This window comes from Ambystoma mexicanum, chromosome 2p (assembly GCF_040938575.1).
Source record: "Ambystoma mexicanum isolate Mex_15411 chromosome 2p, UKY_AmexF1_1, whole genome shotgun sequence".
Lineage (NCBI taxonomy): Eukaryota > Metazoa > Chordata > Amphibia > Caudata > Ambystomatidae > Ambystoma > Ambystoma mexicanum.
Genome location: NC_090923.1, coordinates 920867798 through 920889546, shown reverse-complemented (window position 1 = coordinate 920889546; position 21749 = coordinate 920867798). Strand labels below are relative to the sequence as shown.

At 44.2% G+C, this 21749-nt stretch overlaps 1 protein-coding gene across 1 annotated transcript in view; it reads left to right on the top strand.

Annotated features, from left to right (window-relative positions):
• DMWD (DM1 locus, WD repeat containing) overlaps positions 1-21276 on the top strand; it is a 234136-nt gene extending 212860 nt beyond the window's left edge. The window contains exon 4 of the mRNA XM_069644645.1: positions 14467-21276. Coding sequence (XP_069500746.1) covers positions 14467-14514 — 48 coding nt within the window. The 3' untranslated portion in view covers positions 14515-21276. The remainder of the gene's footprint in view (positions 1-14466) is intronic.
• The last annotated feature ends 473 nt before the right edge of the window (positions 21277-21749 follow it).

Sequence of the window (21749 nt, the reverse complement as noted above, 5' to 3'; positions counted from 1 at the left end):
TACTTCCATATCCCCATCCTAAAGGGACACCAAAGGTTTCTCAGATTCGTGGTCCAAGGGCGTCACTACCAGTTCAGAGCCCTTCCCTTCGGATTGAGGTCGGCACCCAGGGTGTTCACCAAGTGCCTCGCACCGATGGCGGCGCGGCTGCGCCTGGAGGGGATCCACGTTTACACCTACCTGGACGACTGGCTCATCTGAGCAAAGACGAGGGAGCTCGCCGCGGAGCACACGGCGAGGACCGTCCAACTACTCACGGACCTGGGATTCTCCATAAACTACGCCAAGTCCCACCTGGTGCCCGCGCAAGACGCACTGTTTCTGGGAGCGAAACTCGACACAGTGGCGCTTCTGACCTCTTGGTCGGAGGAAAGGACGAGGGCCATCTTGGGCAAGGTGCAGCGGATGCTGGTTGCGGACGCGGCCAGGGTGAGGTCCATCAAATCCCTCCTCGGAATGATCTGGTCTTGCATTTATCTCATCCGCCTGTGCAGGCTTCGGATGCGCCCGTTACAGGAGTTCCTGGACGCTCGCTGGATCCAGACGACGGGCAGCTTCGAGGACAGGATCACACTCGACGAGAGTTTCCGACGAGCGATCCGGTGGTGGGGCACACGCGCGCATCTGACGGCGGGCATGGACTTCCAGACCCCGGGCCACCAGAAGACAGTGACCACAGATGCCTCCCTGGAAGTGTGGGGAGCGCACACTGAAAATCTGCACGCGAGAGGCCTTTGGCTTCCGACGGCGAAGTCCCTCCATATCAACGTCCTGGAGCTCCGTGCAGTGTTTTGGGCCCTCGGGTCCTTTCTTCCGTCCCTCAAGAGCAAGGTGGTGAGGATCTTCACCGACAACACCACCACCATGTTCTACATCAGGAAGCAGGGCGGTAACAGATCCCCAGCCCTGTCCAAGGAGGCGCAGGATCTGTGCATTGGGCCGTCGGCCAAGGGATGTTTCTGGTGCCGTTTCATCTGGCAGGAATAAAAAACACCATCGCCAACTCGCTCAGCAGAGAGCTGCGCTCGTGCCACGAGTGGGAACTACGACAGGATCTAGTGGACCGCCTCTTCCGACGGTGGGGCACACCCCAGATCGATCTGTTCGCGACGGCGACGAACTTCAAGTGCCGGAGGTTCGCCAGCAGGTTTCCCCAGCCGAGGAGTATGGGCGATGCTTTCTCGTTCCCCTGGGAGGGCCTGTTTCTATAAGCGTTCCCTCCATTGCCGTTGCTGATCCGGCTCATCAACCAGCTCAAGAGTTCACGGTGCAGGATGATCCTCGAAGCACCTGCGTGGCCGAGGCAGATATGGTTCCCGGACCTTCTGGACTTGTCAGCATCCCCGTCAATCAAGCTGTCAGTGGACGCGGATCTTCTCTCCAGGAAAGGAGGCGCCATCCACCATCATGACCCGAAGTCGCTGAACTTGCAGGCCTGGCTCCTGCAGCGTTAGAGTTTGGAGGTTACGACATACCGGCCGAGTGCAGAGAGGTTCATGCAAAGGCCAGGGCGTCTTCAACTCTTAAATGCTACGGACACAAATGGAAGAGGTTCTCTGTCTGGTGCCACGCACAGAAGATTAACCCTCTACGGATTACGGCTCCTCCAGTACTGCCGTACCTACTGACGCTGGCCAAGGCTGGACTGGCGCACGCTTCCATTAAGATTCATCTTGCTGCGATCTCCCGATACACCAGAACCACGGGACAGACGTCTTTGTGGTCTCATCGTCTGGTGAAAGAATTCATGAAGGGACTGTTCAGATTGTTCCCGCCGGTGAAGGCTCCGGCCCCGGCGTGGGAGCTCAACGTGGTGCTGACCAAGCTCATGGGACCTCCGTTCGAGCCTCTGCACTCGGCTCCGTTGAAGTTCTTGTTGTGGAAAACAGCGTTTCTTGTGGCCATCACCGCACGACGGGTGGGAGAGATCCAGGCCCTTTCCTGCAAGCCCCCGTACTTGACTTTTCACGACACGAGGGTAGTGCTCAGGACGCACCCCTCCTTCATGCCCAAGGTGCCGTCGGACTTCCACCTCAACGAACCCTTGGTGTTGCCTGTTTTCTTCCGTCGCCGGCTGAAAGGACTTTGCACTCGCTGGATGTAGCTAGAGCGCTGAAGTTCTACGTGGACCGCACGAAGAGTTTTCGAAGACGTCACAACTTTTTGTGAACTTTGGACCTGTCAATCAGGGGAAGGCTCTCGCAAAGGCTTCCATTTCCAGATGGCTCTCCGGCTGTATCATGTACTGTCATCGGTTGGCAAACCGACTGCTGCCCGGCCGTCCGAGAGCCCATTCCACCAGAGCGATCGCAGCTACCACGGCGTTCCTATCTGGTGTGCCCCTGCTGGATATCTGCAGGGCTGCTACGTGGAGGTCGACACACACCTTCATGAAATTCTACTGCGTCGACCGGGATTCCAGGGAGGAGTCCAGGGTCGGCCAGGCAGTGCTGCGCAACCTGTTCGCTTAAGGTGAGACTGGTGAGGAGGTAAGAGATGCTTAATGTTGAGTTGTTTTATTGCTTAATGTTGAGCCTGTTGCCACCTCCCGTGGTTGTGCATGTGTGTACTGCTATGTATTCTTTTATTCATGAGCATGTGAATCCATGCCAGACCCATGCTGGAGAACAACAGTTACAGGTAAGTAACTTGTTCCTTATCCCTTCATCATTAAATGATATTTTCATGATAGGTTTTGTCATCAAATCACGTCCTAATACGTTAACTGGTGCCTGTCGAGAATACAATAGTGGCATATACATATCATGTTCTCCTGTTGAAATTGGTAATTCATCAGTAAAAGGAACTAAACTGATAGTCCCAGAGAATCCCTGTGCATTCATGGCAATGCCAGACATTTGGTACTTTCCCTCACTGCTAGATACGGGCCGCGGCTGTGGCCGGGAGGGGCAAATAAAGGCAGAGGTGTGGACGGGGTTATGGATTTTAAAATATGCAAAAACTGCTCCTTTAACCCTTTTGTCCCCTGTCGCCTTACCCCATTGCCTGGGCAGGCCGTCCTCCTCAATTTAGCTCAGGATCAGGCCGTCTATTCTGTAGTAGCACACGTGTGTCTCCAGTATATTGGAACGCCGAGCTGCTGCAAGCTGAAAGAGCGGGGAAAGCTATAGGAAAGGGCCTAGCAACGCACAGTAACGCCTAGTTACAACTTGTCAAGATGCACCACATCTAACCTGAGGCCGCATCCGACACGCTGATGCCAGAATATGACCTGGCCATGAACTCTGAGGGCTGCACACCAGAGCTCACCTGAGCCAAGTCCCTCCGGCTCCACATCGACAAACACCTCTCCTTCAAGACACACATGGCCAAGGAAACCTGGACAACTTGGCGTCAGCTCTCCCTCCTGTGGAAAGTGAAGCCCTTCCTCCCTCTAGACAGCTTTAGATCCACCATTCAAGCACTGGTCCTATCCCACCTGGATGGGGGCAATGCACTCCTCAAAGGCCTCCCCTCATGTTCCCTTGTGCACCTGAGAAATGTCCTGCAGGTGGCTGCATGCCTCATCAAGGGTCTATGCAGATATGACCACATCACCCCGGCCCTCATTGAACTTCACTGGCCCCCACTGCACACACTAATCACTTTCAAGTCTTGCTGCATCAGCTAAAAAGCAGTCGCCCTAAAGTCACAGAGCTTCCTTGCTGAAAAACTCAGCATCTCCGGCAGACAGCGAACCACCAGAAGCGCGGACACGTTCAGGCTTGGAATCCGCCACTGCAAAAGGGAAAGGACCCGAAAACAAGACTTCTCTGCCTACGTCCCAAGACTATGGAACCTCCCCCCGTCAGCATCACACTTGCCCCTCGCTCCTACAAGTCAGAAAAGAACTCAAGACCCACCTCTTCAATGTGTCACTCCTCTTCAACATCTAGGCCATCACGTCACCCCACGTGCCACCTGACTTGCTAGACGAAGCCCGCTCCTCTCTTCCCCACCACCCGCTACAGCTGTACCCCTCTGTATCCTACTCCCGCTGTATATCTGAAAAGCGCTCCATTATGCATCTGTACTGATGTATACCTCTGTAAAGCGCTCCGTTGCTTCTCGAAGCTAGGTCCGTGCTCAATAAATAGCATAATAACCATTTTGCAGAGGCATACTTTCTCTGTGGTTTTAAGGGCATTCAACTCACCCCTGCCTTCTCCTCCATCTTCTCCTCCTTTTCGACAGAGAAGGTCACCAGCACTTTCACTGAAAACTGTTAAGCTCATTCAAATGAATACCTTTGAATGGGTCCCAAAGAGCATTGCCAAAGAAGAATCATTTAGACCTGAAGGTCTTGGTGAATATTTCTTTCTTTAATCTTTTTTGTTCCCCCTTGAAAAAGTAAAGATTTCAGAATCCGATTGTGCATGTAAAGGACGCATATGTACAAGTACCAACATGGAAACCATATCGCTCCTGCATGAATAAACCTTTCTAGTACACTTTGCTCTGCCCCTCAGGTATTCACCAAGATCATGAATGCCAAGCGTGCATCTTGAGGGGTAATCATATGTATCATTATCTGGATGATTGGCTAGTAAAGGGGTTCTTGTAAAGAGGAAGCAGCCATGAATGTACAGGTCCTTCTCAACCTGATGTTTGACTTGAGTTTACCATCAACCTTCCAAAATCATTGCTCTTGCCAGCCCAGAACATGACTTGTATTGCATTCAAGTGGAGCCCAAGTGTTTTCCCATTTGGAAAAGAATAGTGGACATGCACGCAGCAGCCTCTCATTTCCTCAGGCCAAGCCCCTCAGCAGGGCTGGTGGGGCTTCTTGCATTCTGTCGGTCCCCTTTGCCAGACTCAGAATCGGGAGGTTTCTCTCCCTACCTTCTGCCAGCCCCCATCTTCAAGGGCTGGGAAATCCCTCCACTGTTTGGATGTTTTTTTACTTGGCTGTAACAATTGACTTTTGTAAGTCTGCAAGTTTGGTGGTTCTTCCCTGGGACATTAAACTTCGAAAGCTTCTATTGCAGCAATTATTGAGGCTTTTAGTCAAAAAACAAACCACTTACTTGCAGATTGCATGTTCACTCCGTGTAGGCAAGGATCATTCCTTTGACTTTCCAGAAGTAGATATCCTGGCATGTGATGAGCAAAGCAGCCACTTGATCTATTTCCTCCCCTTTTTGCAAGATGTTCTACATAGCACTACCTCTCATACTGATGCAGCTTTTGGTCAGTTTTGAGAAATATTTTCTTCTAACATAGCTAAGGTTTGACCTCCTCAGTGGTTTAAATGCTGTGCAATCGCCCACACAGTATGGAGGAAAGGGGATGGGACATAGTTCCATAAAATCAAGATATGAGTGAGTAACTTTTTCATACTTCTAAGTTCAGCCTTCGACTAGGTTTATCATCAAAATGATGGGCATCGTTCTTTCAGTTGGGGTTTCTTAAACCGCTAATTATCATGTTGGTAGCTTTACATGATAATCTCACTGCCACGGTTCGTCTTCATGAGCCTGCTAAGCTATCCTCAGTCTTTTTTGTTTATGTCAAGAGGTTAGACAGGGTTGTGTGCTAGCTCCTCCATTGTTTAATCTGTATGTTAATTATTTACTTAGTGAGTTAAGCAAAGTAACATGTGATACACTGAAAATAGTCAGAAGGAATGTCTGTGCTTTGGCTTATGTTGAATTAGTGCCAATAGCTTGTACACAAAGAATGTTACAGATAAGATTAACAGTGGTTTTGCAGCGTTTGGCTGCCTCAGATCTCGGTTTGAACATTCATTGTAGTGGTAGACTCCCCTGCAATAACCCCCTGCCCCCAACCCCAAAATGCTGGCTGTGGGCAGTAAACTATAGTTTGGCATCGTCATGAAAAACGCAATTGGGGAGATCCTGCAACTAATTGTGTGACTAAAATTGCACAAGTTCATGGAGCACTTTCCAAATTTGGTAGGTGCTTGGGAGGCTTTACCGTGGAATCAATCTTACCCATTTATCTAGCAAAATCCCTTTTCAGTGACCAGCTATGTTGCGGAAGTATGAGGTTATGCATCAATTTCTCATTGTAAGGTGAAATTACTTCCTGCATTGTTGATTTGGGTTATCGAAAGGTGCACCAAGCTATTTATTGCACTTTGACTTGGGTTATGTAACGGACCTGATTAACCCTGAAATTCAGGATAGGATTATGGAAAAATAGTAACCAACATCCTACTCATTCGGCAATGCAGAACTGGGTAGCTTCAGATGGCAGTCATTGTAGCCATGGCAGCAATTCTTTAAGAGTTTGCATTAATGGGTCTCTTGAGATCTTTCTTGCTCAGTCTGTGGCAGCCTCCGTAGACTTAAGAACCTGCATTCTGAATTCATTAGATCAAAGATTAAACAAATACATATTTTTGAACTTATACTTTGAGCAATACTTACACTCTCATATGGAGAACTACATCTATAGCTGATTCCTCGAATCCTGCCAGCAGAGGTCCAATTGAATCCCACTGGCTTCAGCAGACGGACTCTAATTGTAATAGACACTTTAACATGATGCCAACCTATACATGTGGCAACACCATAGAGGAGGATTGGACACATTTTCTGTTTTTATATCTTATTTTAGCTTTGAGGAAACATCCTATAGCCCAATATTTAAAGGTTGTAATTTAAGGTCATTCTCTGCTGCAGAGATACTATTAATCATTCTCTGATACACGTTTCGCATGCTTTGTTTTCCTAAATTGAAAACATATCATTTTTAAGGAGGATTATTATCCAAGCTAATTAATTTGCACATTTGTTAATGTATTTTCATTTGTTACAGTATTTCATTTTTCTTTTATGATCTTTTAATCATTGAAATAAAGATTGAACTGGCAGATTACTGTACTCCCACTCCTAGTCCATAATCCCCTTACTCCATTCAACCCCCCATGAAAGAATTGGCTAAGGGCCTTAGAGCCCACAATCGCCTTTGCAAATTAAAAGGGAAAGCACAATTGCAGTGCAAATGGATCTTCGCCAATCCCCAATTGGGGGCAGGTGGGGGGTTGGCACCCATACTGTATAGCGGAAAGGGTACTGTGGACTACGAGTACAGTAGTCACTATAGTGAGTAACTGTTTCCTTAATGCTGTAATGGCGGCATGGTATCACAAGTATAACACAGACACAAAAGGTACAGTTTGTAAAACCTTTATTCAATTCTTGGGGTTTGGAAAATCTCATTTGCCCTATAGCTGAGATGGGAGTAGTCTCTACCATCAAATAACAAAGAAAACACAGTCCTAGTTGAGTCCGTCAAATCAAAATGGCCTATACTAACAAAACGTAATGCCTACCCTATCTCTCATACAAAAAGTGTGTAAAGGAGAATATGTATTGTAAGGAAGGCATGGTTCAAAGTAAGACGGACACAAGTGACCATAGTTAAAGGGTGTTTATTGAACCTTATCTAGTGTGTGATAAATGCCTATCTAAACCTAAATCTAAGATGAGAGCAAGCCACGACCATCAAATAATACTAATGCAGTCCTAGTGGAGTCTCGTTAAAATAAAAGGGCCAATACTAAAAAAAAACCTATTGCCAATCCTTAACGCTAATTTACAAATATTGTGGGGAAATGTTCATGAAAAAGAAAGAAGTGTTCACTAAATGGTAAGTCAGGATGTTCAGGCCGTTGGCCTCCCTTCCCCACATTTTCAGCATGGGATTAGGCCGTTCACTCGAGCATACCTCACTTTTGGGCTTCTTTGGCACGAGGAGACCGTTCTATTACAAGTATCAGGGCTTTCTATACTCGTCTCTTAAGTTATCAAACGTCTCTTGATCCAGATGGCCTGATGTATCAAATAAACAAAGTTCCTTTCCAAGTATTCAGTAGGGCGAGTAACTCTTCACCCTGGGCCCCCCTCGGCCAGGCTCAGATCCCCTTTTGTACCACAATCTTCTTTCTGGTGACTCATGGTTCACTCCGGATCCCCCTCAGTCGGGCTCAGATCCCCTTTTCACAATGCTGGGCTCGGACCAATTATAGTTCTTATTTACTATTGAAGACTTTCGAATTTGCACAGGGTTTGGCTTGACACTTTGCAGGACCACTTCGATTTTACAGTTTACAATTTTACACTCTCATTTGGATACCTTACAGAGACCTTCGAATGAGCACCCACGTGGCGCCGGACTGCTGTCTATGGCATCTACTTTGGTTTCAAAAGTTCACTCACTTCTTGAATATTCAATTATATTCGCATCGCTCGGCACATGTGCCTTAATCTCTGTTCTTTGCAGATTTCTTCATACAAGGTTGCCGCTTGCAACCTCGTGTCTAACACAGACCAGTCTATCAGTCTCCCTGACTCACCAGTTGTGCTGACTTTACTGGAGCGGCTTTGTTCTCGGTGCCATGAACAGTACCACAGCGGCAATCACTCCTCTCTGCCTCGGCTGTCGATGTACTTTCGATACACAATGCACCTTTCTTCCGCTTTAATTCCCGCTTGCCTGTTTCTTATCCTCTAGGGCTTGTGAAAGTAACAGTTTTCTTCCTCTGAAAAGGCAAAGGGCAATTCCCTCCTTGCAACCCTTTCTGGTCTCGTCTTTCTCCTCGTATTAAACTGCCATCTCAGAACCGCTGCTTCCTCAGGTGTTTTGCCTTGCTCAGAGTGTGCTTTTGTGCTCTGCCTTCCATCTGTTTGGGGTAGTCTGATGGAAGTCAGGTGTGTGTAATTATTAATAATTGCCTGGCTCTGCCTGACCCTTGTGTTGGGACGTGTCTGGTATATGGCTCTGGTGGTAGTCCGTTGTCGCTCACAGTGAACTGACCGTGGTGGGGTTGAGTTCCTCGGTATCCTACCTGGTACGATGTGGAAAATGTGTTACAAGGAAGGGGATACCGCATCTCACCTTCCAGTCTTCCACTCCCCATCCAGGTGATCCTCCCACACTGGTCCACCCCCAGGAACTGGATCCAAAAGCGATGGCTGTGTCCTGCTCACCTGGATGACAGATCCCCAGGGGTAGCAGGTGAGGCACCTTCAGGTTTCTCACAGTATCTAAAGAAAAATCAGTGTTAGAATATAAAGAATCAAAGTGGCCGAGTCTGCACTCCTCTACCACGTTGGACAGCACAGAGTAAGGCGGCGGTCCCCGTAGACAAGAGGGCACACTCTGGCTCAGGTTCTCAAAACAAAGCAGTTCAAAACGTGGTTCAAGGCCCGCCTGGCCTTCCACCTTAAAGTCACTTTTCGAGCGTTTCAAAAGTTGTTCACATTTCAACAAAAGGGTTCACAGTTCAACCAAAAGTTCACGCAGGTCTCCCTCGGTCGGGCTCAGACCTTTAAAAGCAAAAGTTCATGTAGGTATCCCTCTGTCTTGTTCGGACCTTTCACTCACACTGGCAGGGGTTCCCTTCCCCAAGCTTATTCATATTCGTTAGGGGTTCCCTTCCCCTAACCTATCACACTTCCGGTCTCCCTCAGTCGGGCTCTAACTTTTTCCTGATGTCCAAGACTTTAGAATGAGCAAGGCTTTTTCTATAGACCTCCGCAGGACAACTTGGACTCTCTCTTCACTCGCGCTCTTGTCTCATTTCGCCCAGTGTTTCTTGGTCTATTTAGTTCAATATCATATGCACAAGAGTTCAATATTCACTTTCCACTTCCCCTTTTGACAAGGTCAATCCTGATCATCATGCTTTTTAAAGTTCATTCACTTTGTGGCTTCATAACAAAAACATTATGCCTTTCGAAGAGACCTTCAAGTGGACTACTTCCTTTCGCCGAACCACTACGCTACTCTGCATCACGGGCTTCACAGTTGATCAGTAATTTTGAAGTTCACCCCAGGTCTGCCTTTCTTCGCGTCTCATCCACACTCATGCAGCCTTCAATTATAAGATACATTGTTGCAACAGCAATGTTTCTTTAATGCACACCAATCTTTCATCTTAATCTCGCTCTCCAACTCACCGGCTGTGTGCATTTATTTCTTGTCTTTGCCGTTTTAATTCATGAGTCAAGGTTAATACCACAGGCCTGTGTTCCTTTACCCTTGGTTCTTGTCCCTCGATCAGTCGCTCTGCTCCAGTAGGTTTGCCTTTGCTTCTCATGTTTCTCTATGTTCTGCCTTTTATCCGCCTTGGGAGAGCTAATGGGTATCGGATGTATGTGATTAAAGTAAAATGCCTGACTTTGCCTGACCCGATTACCGGGACTTGTCCAATGTGATGTGTAAAGTTCAGTCTTGTTACACTGTCGCTTGTCAACTTCGTCCCAGTTTTATCTAAAAAAGGTTGGGCGGGGGTTGGAACATCAGAGACGCCTATGAAATAGGGGAGGCACGGTTATGGGAAAATGGGGGAATACTGTGTCTCACCATCGGTCGCCTCACCCCCACTGCCCGAAGATCCTCCTGCACTGCTCCAACCCGAGGTCTGGAACCAAAAGCGATGGCCGTGCCCTGGCCACCTGAGGGAGAGATCCCCGGGGTCTAGTAGCTCAGACACCCTTTGGTTTCTCACAATGCGCACTTGTTTTCTTACATGACACGTCTCCTCTGGCTTTCTCTTATGTTGGGCTTTGAGTTTCATCTGCTTTGTATTATTTATACATGTTTCCACGGACTTGCCCTTTTTTATCTTCTAGATCTCAGGCCATAAATCATCCTTTTAGATCTTTAGCTACGGCTTCTAAATGTTCTAGTTTCTCTTCAACATTGTCCTTGCGCCCCTTTTCCTTTGTGTTGTTTTCAGTTATTAGCACCGGAATTGTAGATTTTTTTTTTTTTTAATCGCTGGATTTTCAGCTTTTTTCTTCTTCAGCTCTGTTTAATCTAAATGTAAAAAATCTTCCAGAGTATATGCGTAGTACTGTTTTCAGATCTTTAAACAGCAAATGTGTCTTTGATTGTTCCATTACCATATATTTTTTGGGCATATGTACTCATACCGTTTTGTTCTTACGGGAAGCACCTTGGTTAAAAGCCAATCAATAAGGTAAACCTGTATCTTTAAAATTGGATTGTTTGCTTGGTGAAATTGCATTTTCTCAATAATCCATAATGTGACATCTCATCCATTTAACGTCTTTACTTTTTCAGTGTGCCTTAATGCATACAGTCTTAAAGGGATTTAGATCTGTGTTGGCAACTTGTCTTGTGGGCTTCTTTCGTAGGGTGAACAAACGGTATCTTTTTGTGAATAGGAGAATCTGCCCATGCAAGAAAAAGGAGAGAGGTGCTGGATGGAATTTCTTTTTCAGTAATCTAGTTTTCTGTTTCCTGAATGTATTGTGGTGCTGTTGAGTGAACTAGGAAAAACTGAGTGGATTCTAGGGGCAATGCCTCTGAACTTTTGAGTGTTGCTTAATCGTTTGAATTTGTTATGGCAGTTTCAGGGTGAGTGCTAGGATCTTAAAACTTCTCAGAGAAGCAAATATCTTTGGGTCAAAATTCATCTGACTGTACTTGATGATTCATTTGCTATGAAGAAGTATCCCTTGTGACAAACGTAGGAAAAAGCCGTCTGCAGACTCAGAGACCTATTGGAATTGTATTATCAAAACATATACTGTCAGTTGCATCTTCCCAGCCTTCTCAACCTGCTTTACATAGTCATACCCACCCTAAAAAAACACTGTCAACCTGTTTTACATCTTGTTCTTAAGCCCTCTCTCACTTATACCTCATTTGTCAACAGTCCTTGAGAGAGTGGTCTTCAGCTGCATCAACTACCTTGGACTTCCCACACTGTGACCCTTCTTCAGTCTGGATTTTGGAGTAAAAGCTCAACTGAAAGTGTTCTTGTGAACCTTTTTCACCTCTCATGGCTCTCACATCTGCTCCATCCTCATTCTACGCCATCTCTGTTACGTTTGATCCCCCCACTGTTGATCATTCCTCCCTCCTACAAACTCTTTACTCCCTTGGTTTCAAGAACACCACATTGACTGGGTTACTGCCTGTAACTAACTGCTCTAGGTCTATATCAGGTACCTCCTCCTGACACTTCTTTCTTAAGGATCAGCACTGGGCCCTTTCCTTTTCACCACTCTACTTGCTCAATAGATAAACCTATTGCATCCTTTGGCTTCCAATTCAACTCCTTGCTGATGACACCCAAATCAGTCACTTTGTTCCCCTTCCCCTATGCATCATGGATCGCATCCCATCTGCAACTATCTCGGGAGCATAACTCGGGGTGCAACTTGCTCGCCTTGGAAGCAAGACAATGCGGCGCAACACAGGTTCGATTTTCCCCCCTTCCATGCTTAGAAACCTCTCGGTATTAAGCGAGCTATAAATGCCAAATTACAATTACTGGATGACTGTAGAGTTCAAATGCTTAACCCTTCCAAAACGTAAGTCCTGTTTTTCCTGGTCTCCAATGCCAATCCCATTCCCCCATCCCTTATCTCCTTTACCTTTGGTCAACAAGGTCTCAACTTTTTAGGGTCCCCTTAGTGATCATAAATGCAATAAACCTTATAAACGGGAAGATATGTCTGCACCTCACTTGGCAAAAACATGAATCACTGTCCTGGTGTTCAGCAAATTTAGCTAATGTTCTAGCCTACATCTAGGACTTTTCCTCCACTCTTTGCCACCATGCACCATCTATGATCTACCAAGGTCCCTTTCTACATCGTCACTCCACTGCCAGGCTGGATAGGTCTCCAAGCATAGTTGCTCCCTCTGTCGGCCTTAAGTCAACCCCTGGCATTGTTCCCCCCAATACCTTCCTCATGAACTCTGCAATCCTCCTCTGATCAACCTTTCTGCCTGCCCCTGCGCCTCCACCCACTTCTTGTCCATCTCACTAAAAGCCCTCCTCCACTGAAATGTTCTCCCCGGCCACCTAACCCCACTCTTCCTACCGTCCCAACAATTCAATCAAGGGAACTGTTTGAGACTAGCCTCAAGATCCACATATTTAAACCATCTAGCGGCATCCCAACCCTTCTGATTCCATCCATATTTGCCACCCAACCTTCTTTTCCTGAAAATAAATAATTACAATTATGCACATATGTGTTAGTAGTTTGTATCTGTGTAAATTCTGGCCTAAGGGTGATGTAGCTTAGGTGTTTTTCTCCGTTCTCTCGTCAGTTTGCCCAAGTTCCATTGCTTTACTTCTTTACCAACTGTCTTCCTCTCAACAATTCAACCATTGTAACTTGTAAAGGTACACCGGTTAGGGACTGCATCTGCGATCTGTACTGTATCCTATATACAATATTTCTGGTAGAAATGTCTTTCAATCTACCATACGCACAGCTGGGTCAGTAAGGGGATTCTGAAGATTGGAGATGTCGGGCAGGAAGGAAAAATGATACCCTTTGTAAAGCTTTTGGGGAAATACAGCCTGGGTAAGAGGGAGCTTGGGAGATACAAGGCTTTTGAGGATCTGGTATTTGAGGCAAAGGATGCTGAATGCGCCAATGATAGAAAAGGCCAAGATTTGTGAATTGTTTAATACGCTGCCCTGTATGGTCTCAACCTTTCTTAAGATGATGCCGGTGGAAGGCTCCTTGAAATATTCCTGGGAAAAAACTGAGGCAAGCTTGGGTTGATGAGCTAGGTAGGAATATATCAATGAAGGAATGGGAGGGACTTTGGAAGGTGGTTGTTGGGGCCAAAATGGATTTAAATTTACGTGCCACTCACCAGAGGATTCTAGATCGCCTCTATTGGACTCCGGTGCAAATTAATGAGTTGGGTATGATGGATACCGATATGTGCTGGGGCTGAAGATGGGGGAGGCGCTCATTGCTGCATATGTTGTGGAGTTGCCCAAGAGTGGTTGACTTTTGGAAGGATGTGCTTGATAGGTTGGATACGATCCCGGGTCTGACATTGCCAAGGAGTCTGTCAGCTGTGGTCCTGCTGTCATCAAGGGTTGAAGTGATATTGCATGTGAGTCTGTGATATTGCTTGCAAGTCTCATGCTGGATTGATAAAGCACTGCTTGTGGTGACGAGTGTGGGGAAGAACAAGGAAGAAACCACTTGTGGAGGAGACTTATCTGGAATTATGGGGGCCGTTCAATGATAAGCATGGATGAATGTAGAGCATCTTATGATTGAATATATGTGTTAGTGTAGTTGAGGGTCGGGGGGTATGTGTATGGGGGTGTGTATTTGGTTTGTGATTTGTCCTGTTTTGTCTGTGTGGTTTGTGTATTATATCTTATTGTCCTATAGTATTTGGGTTTAGTGTGCATAGGAGAATTCATAGATAATAATTGACTTGCTTGTGATATAATATATGATAATTTAAGTAACATTTAGTTCTGATTATTTTGAAATGAAATAATTGTGAAACCTGTGCAATGTTTCAATATTTTGCTTTTTGTGAAAATTTAAAGAGTTGAAAAACAAAAATCTACCATATGCATATAATTACAAATGGATTCTTTTGAAGAATGGGGCTGAAGAGTTTGAGAAAAATGAAATGTTTTTTCAGAAAAAATGTATTCAGTGTTTTTGACACTTCTCTATTGTTTTTCAGACATTGACAACGCAAAATGGTAGTTCGCCGAGTGGAACAGTCGTATGAGCCAAATGCTGTAATCTGACCGCCCACACATTTGGTCCCTCCAAGACTATACTTTCCAGGCCATTGGGCCACCTACCGCCATGTAGTGCACTGTGGGACCTTACCAGGAGGTTCGGTCTCCGAGCTGCCAAGCTGCAACACTCTCACTTAACTTAATATTTAAATATTTAATTTAAAATGTATATACAGAGTACAGAGCTATTCATTGTATGAAAATATTAATGAAGGAAATAATATATATATATATATACACACACACTGTAAATAGCATTATCAACTTTTACAAAAAGATCTTTTAGTCGGCGATGGAGACAGAGTAACGCAATGGCAGATTTATTCTGTTTAAACAAAATTGATGAACTGAGACATTATTTCCGAATGATGCTTCTATCTGTGCAGTTCACTTCAGTCCTGGCTTTTTGAACTATCCGTACATTCCATGCCGTTTTCTATGGCACTGGCTCACGCTGGGGTTCACTACCTCATTTTCATAATCACTCACAGCTTGCTCCTAACATTTCCCTTGAATTACATCTCTGACTTTATGGTACATCACGTCCCTGTCCTAATTCTGACCAAGGCATGTGAACTTACTTTCCACTAAGTTTTATTTACACGGGTATCTTTGTCATGTCCCTGCTATTGTACTGAGCACAAACCTGTTACCTAACCCACACAAAATGACTCCAGTGCATCTCCAGTGTCATATCCATGTATTCCATTTGCATGTCTGCATTGGCTCATTATGGATATTTCCATTTGTCATTTCATTACTCCTCCTCCCTCTCTGGATTTACCCTCTAACTGACCCCAGTTTCTGAGCTTTGTCTAAACAATGAATTGGCAAGGAATATCTAGGGTATCTGCATTGCCAGCGCTTACTGTCCTTTGTCTCACGTTCGTGCCAACTGAGTACATTACTAAAGCTGCCATTTCACTACAGAAGCTCAGTTTCATCTTATTGGCGATTAAGTCTTTATTCAATGTGGTCGCCCATCTCCATTCCTGCTGGACTCATTTTTCATACTTTGGTATAAACCTTTTGGTTGTATCTTCATTGAGTAAACTTTTACCTTTGAAGGCGGAGTGTTTTTGCTTAAGTATATTTAATTAATTCCCTCATCATGCTCTTGCCACTATCCCAGCCCAGTGCGATGCACCCATGCCTTAACTTCCTTCCATTGGATACAAATCACCTTGCGTATATCTTTTGTAGACTACTTCCTCTTCTCCTGGGAATTTCTTAGTGGGCTATAAACTAAGCCCCTCACCGCCGTTCTGGTCATCGGTCTTACACACTTCTTGCATAGTTCCTTGTACACATGCTCCTGTTCAGAGTTTCATAGGGATGTCTATAGTCGCTGATGACCACCTTTTCCCTTTGGTAAGTGTTGATCCATTAGTTGTAGCACCCTTTATTGAATCCCACAAATCTTGCAGATTATGTACTGTAAATATCTGTTGCTCCTTTTTCATTAAAATATCATTGAACACCATTTCCTTTTCTAATGTCCTGCACTGTGCACTTGTCACCCTAACAATTTGATAATCCATGTACTCGACTTGCCAGACTTTAGCACTCTTATCTCATAGACAAATTGTTATTGCAGACTACCCTTATACAAGCACTAAGCTTCCCTCATCATAAGAACAGTTGGTAAACAGATGTTTTTTTTTAAATCCGGTTTTCTTTGTAATCTTGATCTTGAAATCCCTAATCGGGATTCTTTAGTATTTACCTCTTTACTAAATCTGTTCCATATGCCACCTTTGCCACTAGCAGGAGATATTTTATTGCATATAATGCCAGCTATTAAGTGAAGCATTACATGCTGTTTTTCTTCACTGCGCTTTGTATGCTTTGCCATTCTCTGAGACTATGCTTATTTCTTGCCAATTGACTTTATTTGTCGACTTTTTCATAGTGAGGAAAATCTCTAGTCTTTTTCTTTAATCTCCCAGCACAGTTTGGTAATTGTGTGAAGTTATTCTCTCTAATCAAGGATATAGATAGTTTCCCCTGCCATACTTTGTCATTGCCCATCTGACCGCTGCTAGTAGCATGTTGCACGTGGAAGGCTACCTTTCCTGTGCTCATGGCTCATTGAAACACCTGCAGACACTTCATTTGCAGTTGCTGTCTTGACAATTTACATTTGCTCTTGTAAATAGAACACCTTATGTTTTGTAAAGAATCGGCACACTTCTGAGCTCCCATACATTTGAATTCCCTTTACTGGTTCTTCCACAGTATAGTTAACTGCCCAGGAGTTGTGTGGCCCAGTCACTTGGAATCAAGCATTTACATTATTTTCAATGTGCCTGTTTGCAGCAAATACGCTTATGCATGGCAAAGTGATGAATACCTCAAGCACAAATGATGCAGAAATTATGGTTATGGAACTATTAGCGATTTTTGGCCTTGATTGGAGATCACACTGTGTAAGATCGGACAGAATGTCCTTCTAAAATGTTAAACCTGGTGTCAACTTAGTTGGAGGCAAACATTCTTACAACCCCATTAACCAATGGTCTATGGCTTACTCAAATTGCAAGCTTCCTTATATTCAGTTGACTACCATGGTCTGAGTCACAGAGGCTGTGCCCATTAAAGGGTACAAATTTGTCTTGCAGCAGACATTCCTAACACGTTGTATGAACTTGTAGTATAGTAAAGCTCCTGGATTGATACATTTTCTGAGGTGGAAAATGTAAGTCTTGGCTGGCATTAAACCAGGTTCTTTGTACCAAACCTATGATCCCACCACCCCTATTGAAGCCCTTTTTTGTTCAGAATGAGGCAGCTGGGACTATGCAGAGATGTGATGGGTATTGGGTTGTCTCCCTTTCCCTCCCCATGCGTCCAATGTCTTCTGAGTACATCAACTGGCTTGTGCTGATTCTGTCTTCCTCAGTTAACACATGGGCATGTATTGCCTCTAAGTTTACTGCATAAGCAGGACAGGTTTTTTGCTGCGCTAGTGGAAGTGGCAGTAAGATATCCAGGGGCTAGTCTAGTTGGCACTCCCACTCGGAAGGCTAAGATATGAAGCTTAACGTTTTGAGCTGAGAACATAAAGCTAAAATAAATCGCAAGCAGTCTAGTACAATACTGCTGGATAAGTTGATATGACATCTTACAGACGGATGCTTTTCACAATAATCCGTTATCATTTCTTGTCAAAATCATTTCTAATCTTCTGGGTTAGTTTAGGGAGCTGTTCACTTGCCAAAGCAGTCTGAACTCCAAATTGTATATCTCTAAAATGTAGGGCTACAGGGCCTGCTTGACAACAGGGTAGTGTGAATTTCAGAATTCAAGACGTTAAAATGGCTACTGAATTATCAAGAAAATTAAGCCATGAGCAGAGAGCAATGAAGTAGTTCTAGAAAACGTTCTCTCAATCAATGCAGCCACAGCAATTTATGCTTTAAATGTAGGCTGTTCCTTGGCTGCTTTATATGTTTTTTCCAAAAATATGCTTTGATGCTTTTTGCATCTCTTTTGTGCAAGCATGCTGTTAAAGCAGCCAAGCTAACCAGGAAGGCTTGCACAAGGTGCCAGTTTCTGGAGTAATGTAAGGTCCTGCCAGAGCCTATTTTCGTTCCAATTTAAATACATTTCTAAAAACGTTTTTTACTTCCCACTGGAACTTTGAAGATAACAAGTAATTACTTCTGCAGAAATCAGACGGCCTGCTGTCTACATCGGCCACTCTATTGGCTGATCCAGGTAGCCAATCATTTACTTTGTTTGATGCAGCTTACAGCAGTTTTAGAGGGGGAACAGCGTCCACTTACCTTATAAATATTGATGTTGAGCCATTTCTTCCACCTTGCAATTTTTAAATGAAGCAGAACAACTTTTGCCTTTCATCTGGGTCTATTCAGTAAATACTAAACGCCTAAACGCAGAAGTCTTTGTTGTGTTTCTTTAGTTTATGAATAGTAATGTGTCAAATTCGGCTCTGTCCCTGAGCCAGCACAACAACATTTATCAAATGTGGTCTCCAGTATTTCAGTAATACACTTTCACGTATTTTGAGTTTGGCTTAAATTAGTGATAATGTATTCTTCTGTGGCATGGACCAGTTGCCACTTCTCTACAGGGCTTAGTGTAATAATGCTCCATTAAAACCCATCCGCCACTGCACAAAGGAGTGGATGTTTGAGTTCGGAGCTCCCTGTAACTGTTTTGAGTTCTTCCCGTGTGGGTGAAGTTCTTAGAGCTAACAAGCCTAACTCCATTTGACAAATGTGTGACCAGTGAACATTTGTGTGACATATGGATAACAACCGTGAAGGAAGATAGTACAGATGATTTTGCATAGGAGTAATAATGCAAATTAGACAGTGAAACGCAAGATCTACAAACCCTGTTCCTTCATGTTATGTTTATATTTTTGTTTCTTGACTTTCCCAAAGAGTATTATTGGAAGCTCCTGGTTAGCTTTCATCAAGATGTGCATTCCACATTACTTCATTGAATTGTTTCTCCTTGTTTGAATGTAATACGTTGTGTTCATATGCCTTTATACATGGCACTGAGAGCTTCGGCCAACTGTTATGGCATGATGGGACGTGCAGGAAAAGGGTGCCAAGTCATAAGTTGGAGGAGGAGTCAGTCCAGAATCCCAGGGAAGAACGCGACCATACCAGGGCCTTTCTTATGGTAAACAGCCTGTTTAAGAATTAAAGCATAGATTTGTGGTCTACTGACGTGGGGCAGGCATGCAAGAACAGGAAGGTTTGAAAATGCATGGTTCATAGTGGCACAAGAACGGGTGACCTGGGCAATCCAGGTTTCAAATTCACAACTCTCATTTGAGCACTATTGATTGTAGTCACCCTATTGCAAAAGTTCTTGAGGGGGGAGTTTTGGAAATACTTTTAGGCATTATTTGTTTTATCAAAGTATTTGTGATTTTTAAGTGGACCTTTTTTGTTTTCTTCAAACAAGCTAACTTCCACACAAAAACAAAATATTTTTCATGCCCATAAAACCTTGTATGCTGCCCAAGAGGATTTGTACTTTGATGGCTTCTCAGAAAAATAGAGCTAGGAAGAAATTGAGTACATACTCTGGGGTTCTCCTGCCCCTTGCAAAGCACTGCACTTATATGATCGTATCTGGAGGCTACTTCCATCCAAGGCTATGCTAGCTAGTCTAGAGGAGGCGTTGATAGCCAGCTAACCTAACATGGCAGCAGGAGATGCATATTAGCCAGTCATTCTGGTGATAAGTGATCTCAGAAATATCCGAAAATTAAAAATGTCCTGGAAGATATGATGGGTTGGAAAGTAGTAAGTATGTTTTCCTTGTATTTGGTGTGAGTTCATTACATACATTTTGTGGGCTGAAAGACAGTATGTGGGGATTGTTCTTATGTCCGCCTCCTCATAGTGGTAAATAAGAAATTAATCATTTGAAAGCCCTCTTTTCGAACACTGCTCACTGACACAGTGAGGCTCCTGCTTCCTCTGATGCACAATGTGTAATACTTGGGCTACAAGTAAAACCAAGTGCCTTGTCGCTGAGACTTTCTTTTAAACTAGGAAACCATCTTTCTTTGCATGGGAACAGCATATTATGCAAATAGTTGGGCACTGTCTGCACTGACTGGTTGGTCTCTACTAAGAAAGCACGCAACTTATTCAGAAGTTTCTAATGTTGTAAAGGAAGTAATGCACAAGCACTAGAAAAATATAAGAGCTTTGACAAAGGAAGGGAGATTGCCTAAAATTGGAATCAACCAGTGAGAATGGTGCATTGCTGAGAGAGCAGGCAAGTCCTTTGGAAAAATGTAATTTTGATCTTCTGTTAAGGGGGCACAAGCCTTTGTGTGGTATTTGGGGCTTTTGGGCCACAAATGTGGAAGAAACTTGCATCACAAAGACAATGGACTGGCGGCTATGTGGTGAATTGTAGGACACTGAATTAAGTTTACCTAAACTGTATGGTGAACCTATGATGTCCCTTTTAGTCCATCCAATCTGATATACCCTCACTAACCGAGTAGATGTGTTGTCTGAGTCTACAGTGCCCTATTCATCCAAATAGATGGTGGTTTGGAGAAGAGTTTGATATCGTGAATTATACAATGGTGTTTGTGCTAAACAGTCACTTGGTTTTATTATGTTATTTAGGATGGTGTTTGAACGAAGAAATGTTTGGTGGACCTTCCTTCACAGTTTCAGAGCGTCCCTTTCCCACAATACTTCTATATCTCACCTTTCAAAGAGCTATTTCCCCATGAAAACCTGATGGTGAAAAATGACACTGATCTTCAGGGCAATGTAGAGATCAAATGATTTTTTGGCGTATTTCTGTAATGATTGTAAGATTCTGCACCCACTTTACTTTTGCTTTCCAAAGAACAACCTTTAGGAGGTTTGGTGTGGGGAAAGCCATTCTTAAATTAGCATGAATTAATTGCATGATGAACCAGAGATTAATACTTTTCACTGCAGTCCCTGCTCTGCCTCACCCTGGAAGAGGAAGATTAGGCTTTGGCTTGACTGCCAGCTGCACAAGACAGAAGAATACATTTGACAGAACATTTATTGACAGTTATTTGTGACTGATTTCCCCCCCCCCCCCTCACAACATGAAGAAAGACTGCACGAACCAACCTTGCTGTCAAGAAGACTTGCTCCTTGTCACTTTAACTACCTGCTGTAACCAGATGTTATGAAGTGTTAAATTATGGAACTGGATGTTCTACAAAAATCCTTATTTATACTAAAGAATTTTATTTCTCACCAAGTTGTCTGGTTTATGGTTCTGTGTGTTCTTTTCTTATCTTGTGTTGCTGCATGTCCTATGGTTCTAGAATGAAACCTAACCAGACTTGGGAACAATTGACTCTCTTGGACATGCCTGTTGTTGGTTTTCTGTCAAATCTGGTTAATCATGGCATTTTGTTTTTTCTTTAACACATTTCATTGGATGAAGCAATGTAGGGTGTTCATGCAATGGTTGTAAATGTTCTGTGAAAGCCCAGAGGCAAACAAGCACAGTTAATACATATATTTTGCTAATCTTGAATGAAGCGGACTATGGATTGATACCAAACGCTCTGAATCTTAACAATACAACTGGTTGCATATTCAAGGTTCAAAAAACCACAATACATATTATACAATGCACAAAGATAAACCAATCCTTAAACGTTACAGAATCTGTCTTTGTAAATAGCATCCCCCCTGCATGAGTCTGGTGAGGTATATTTTCT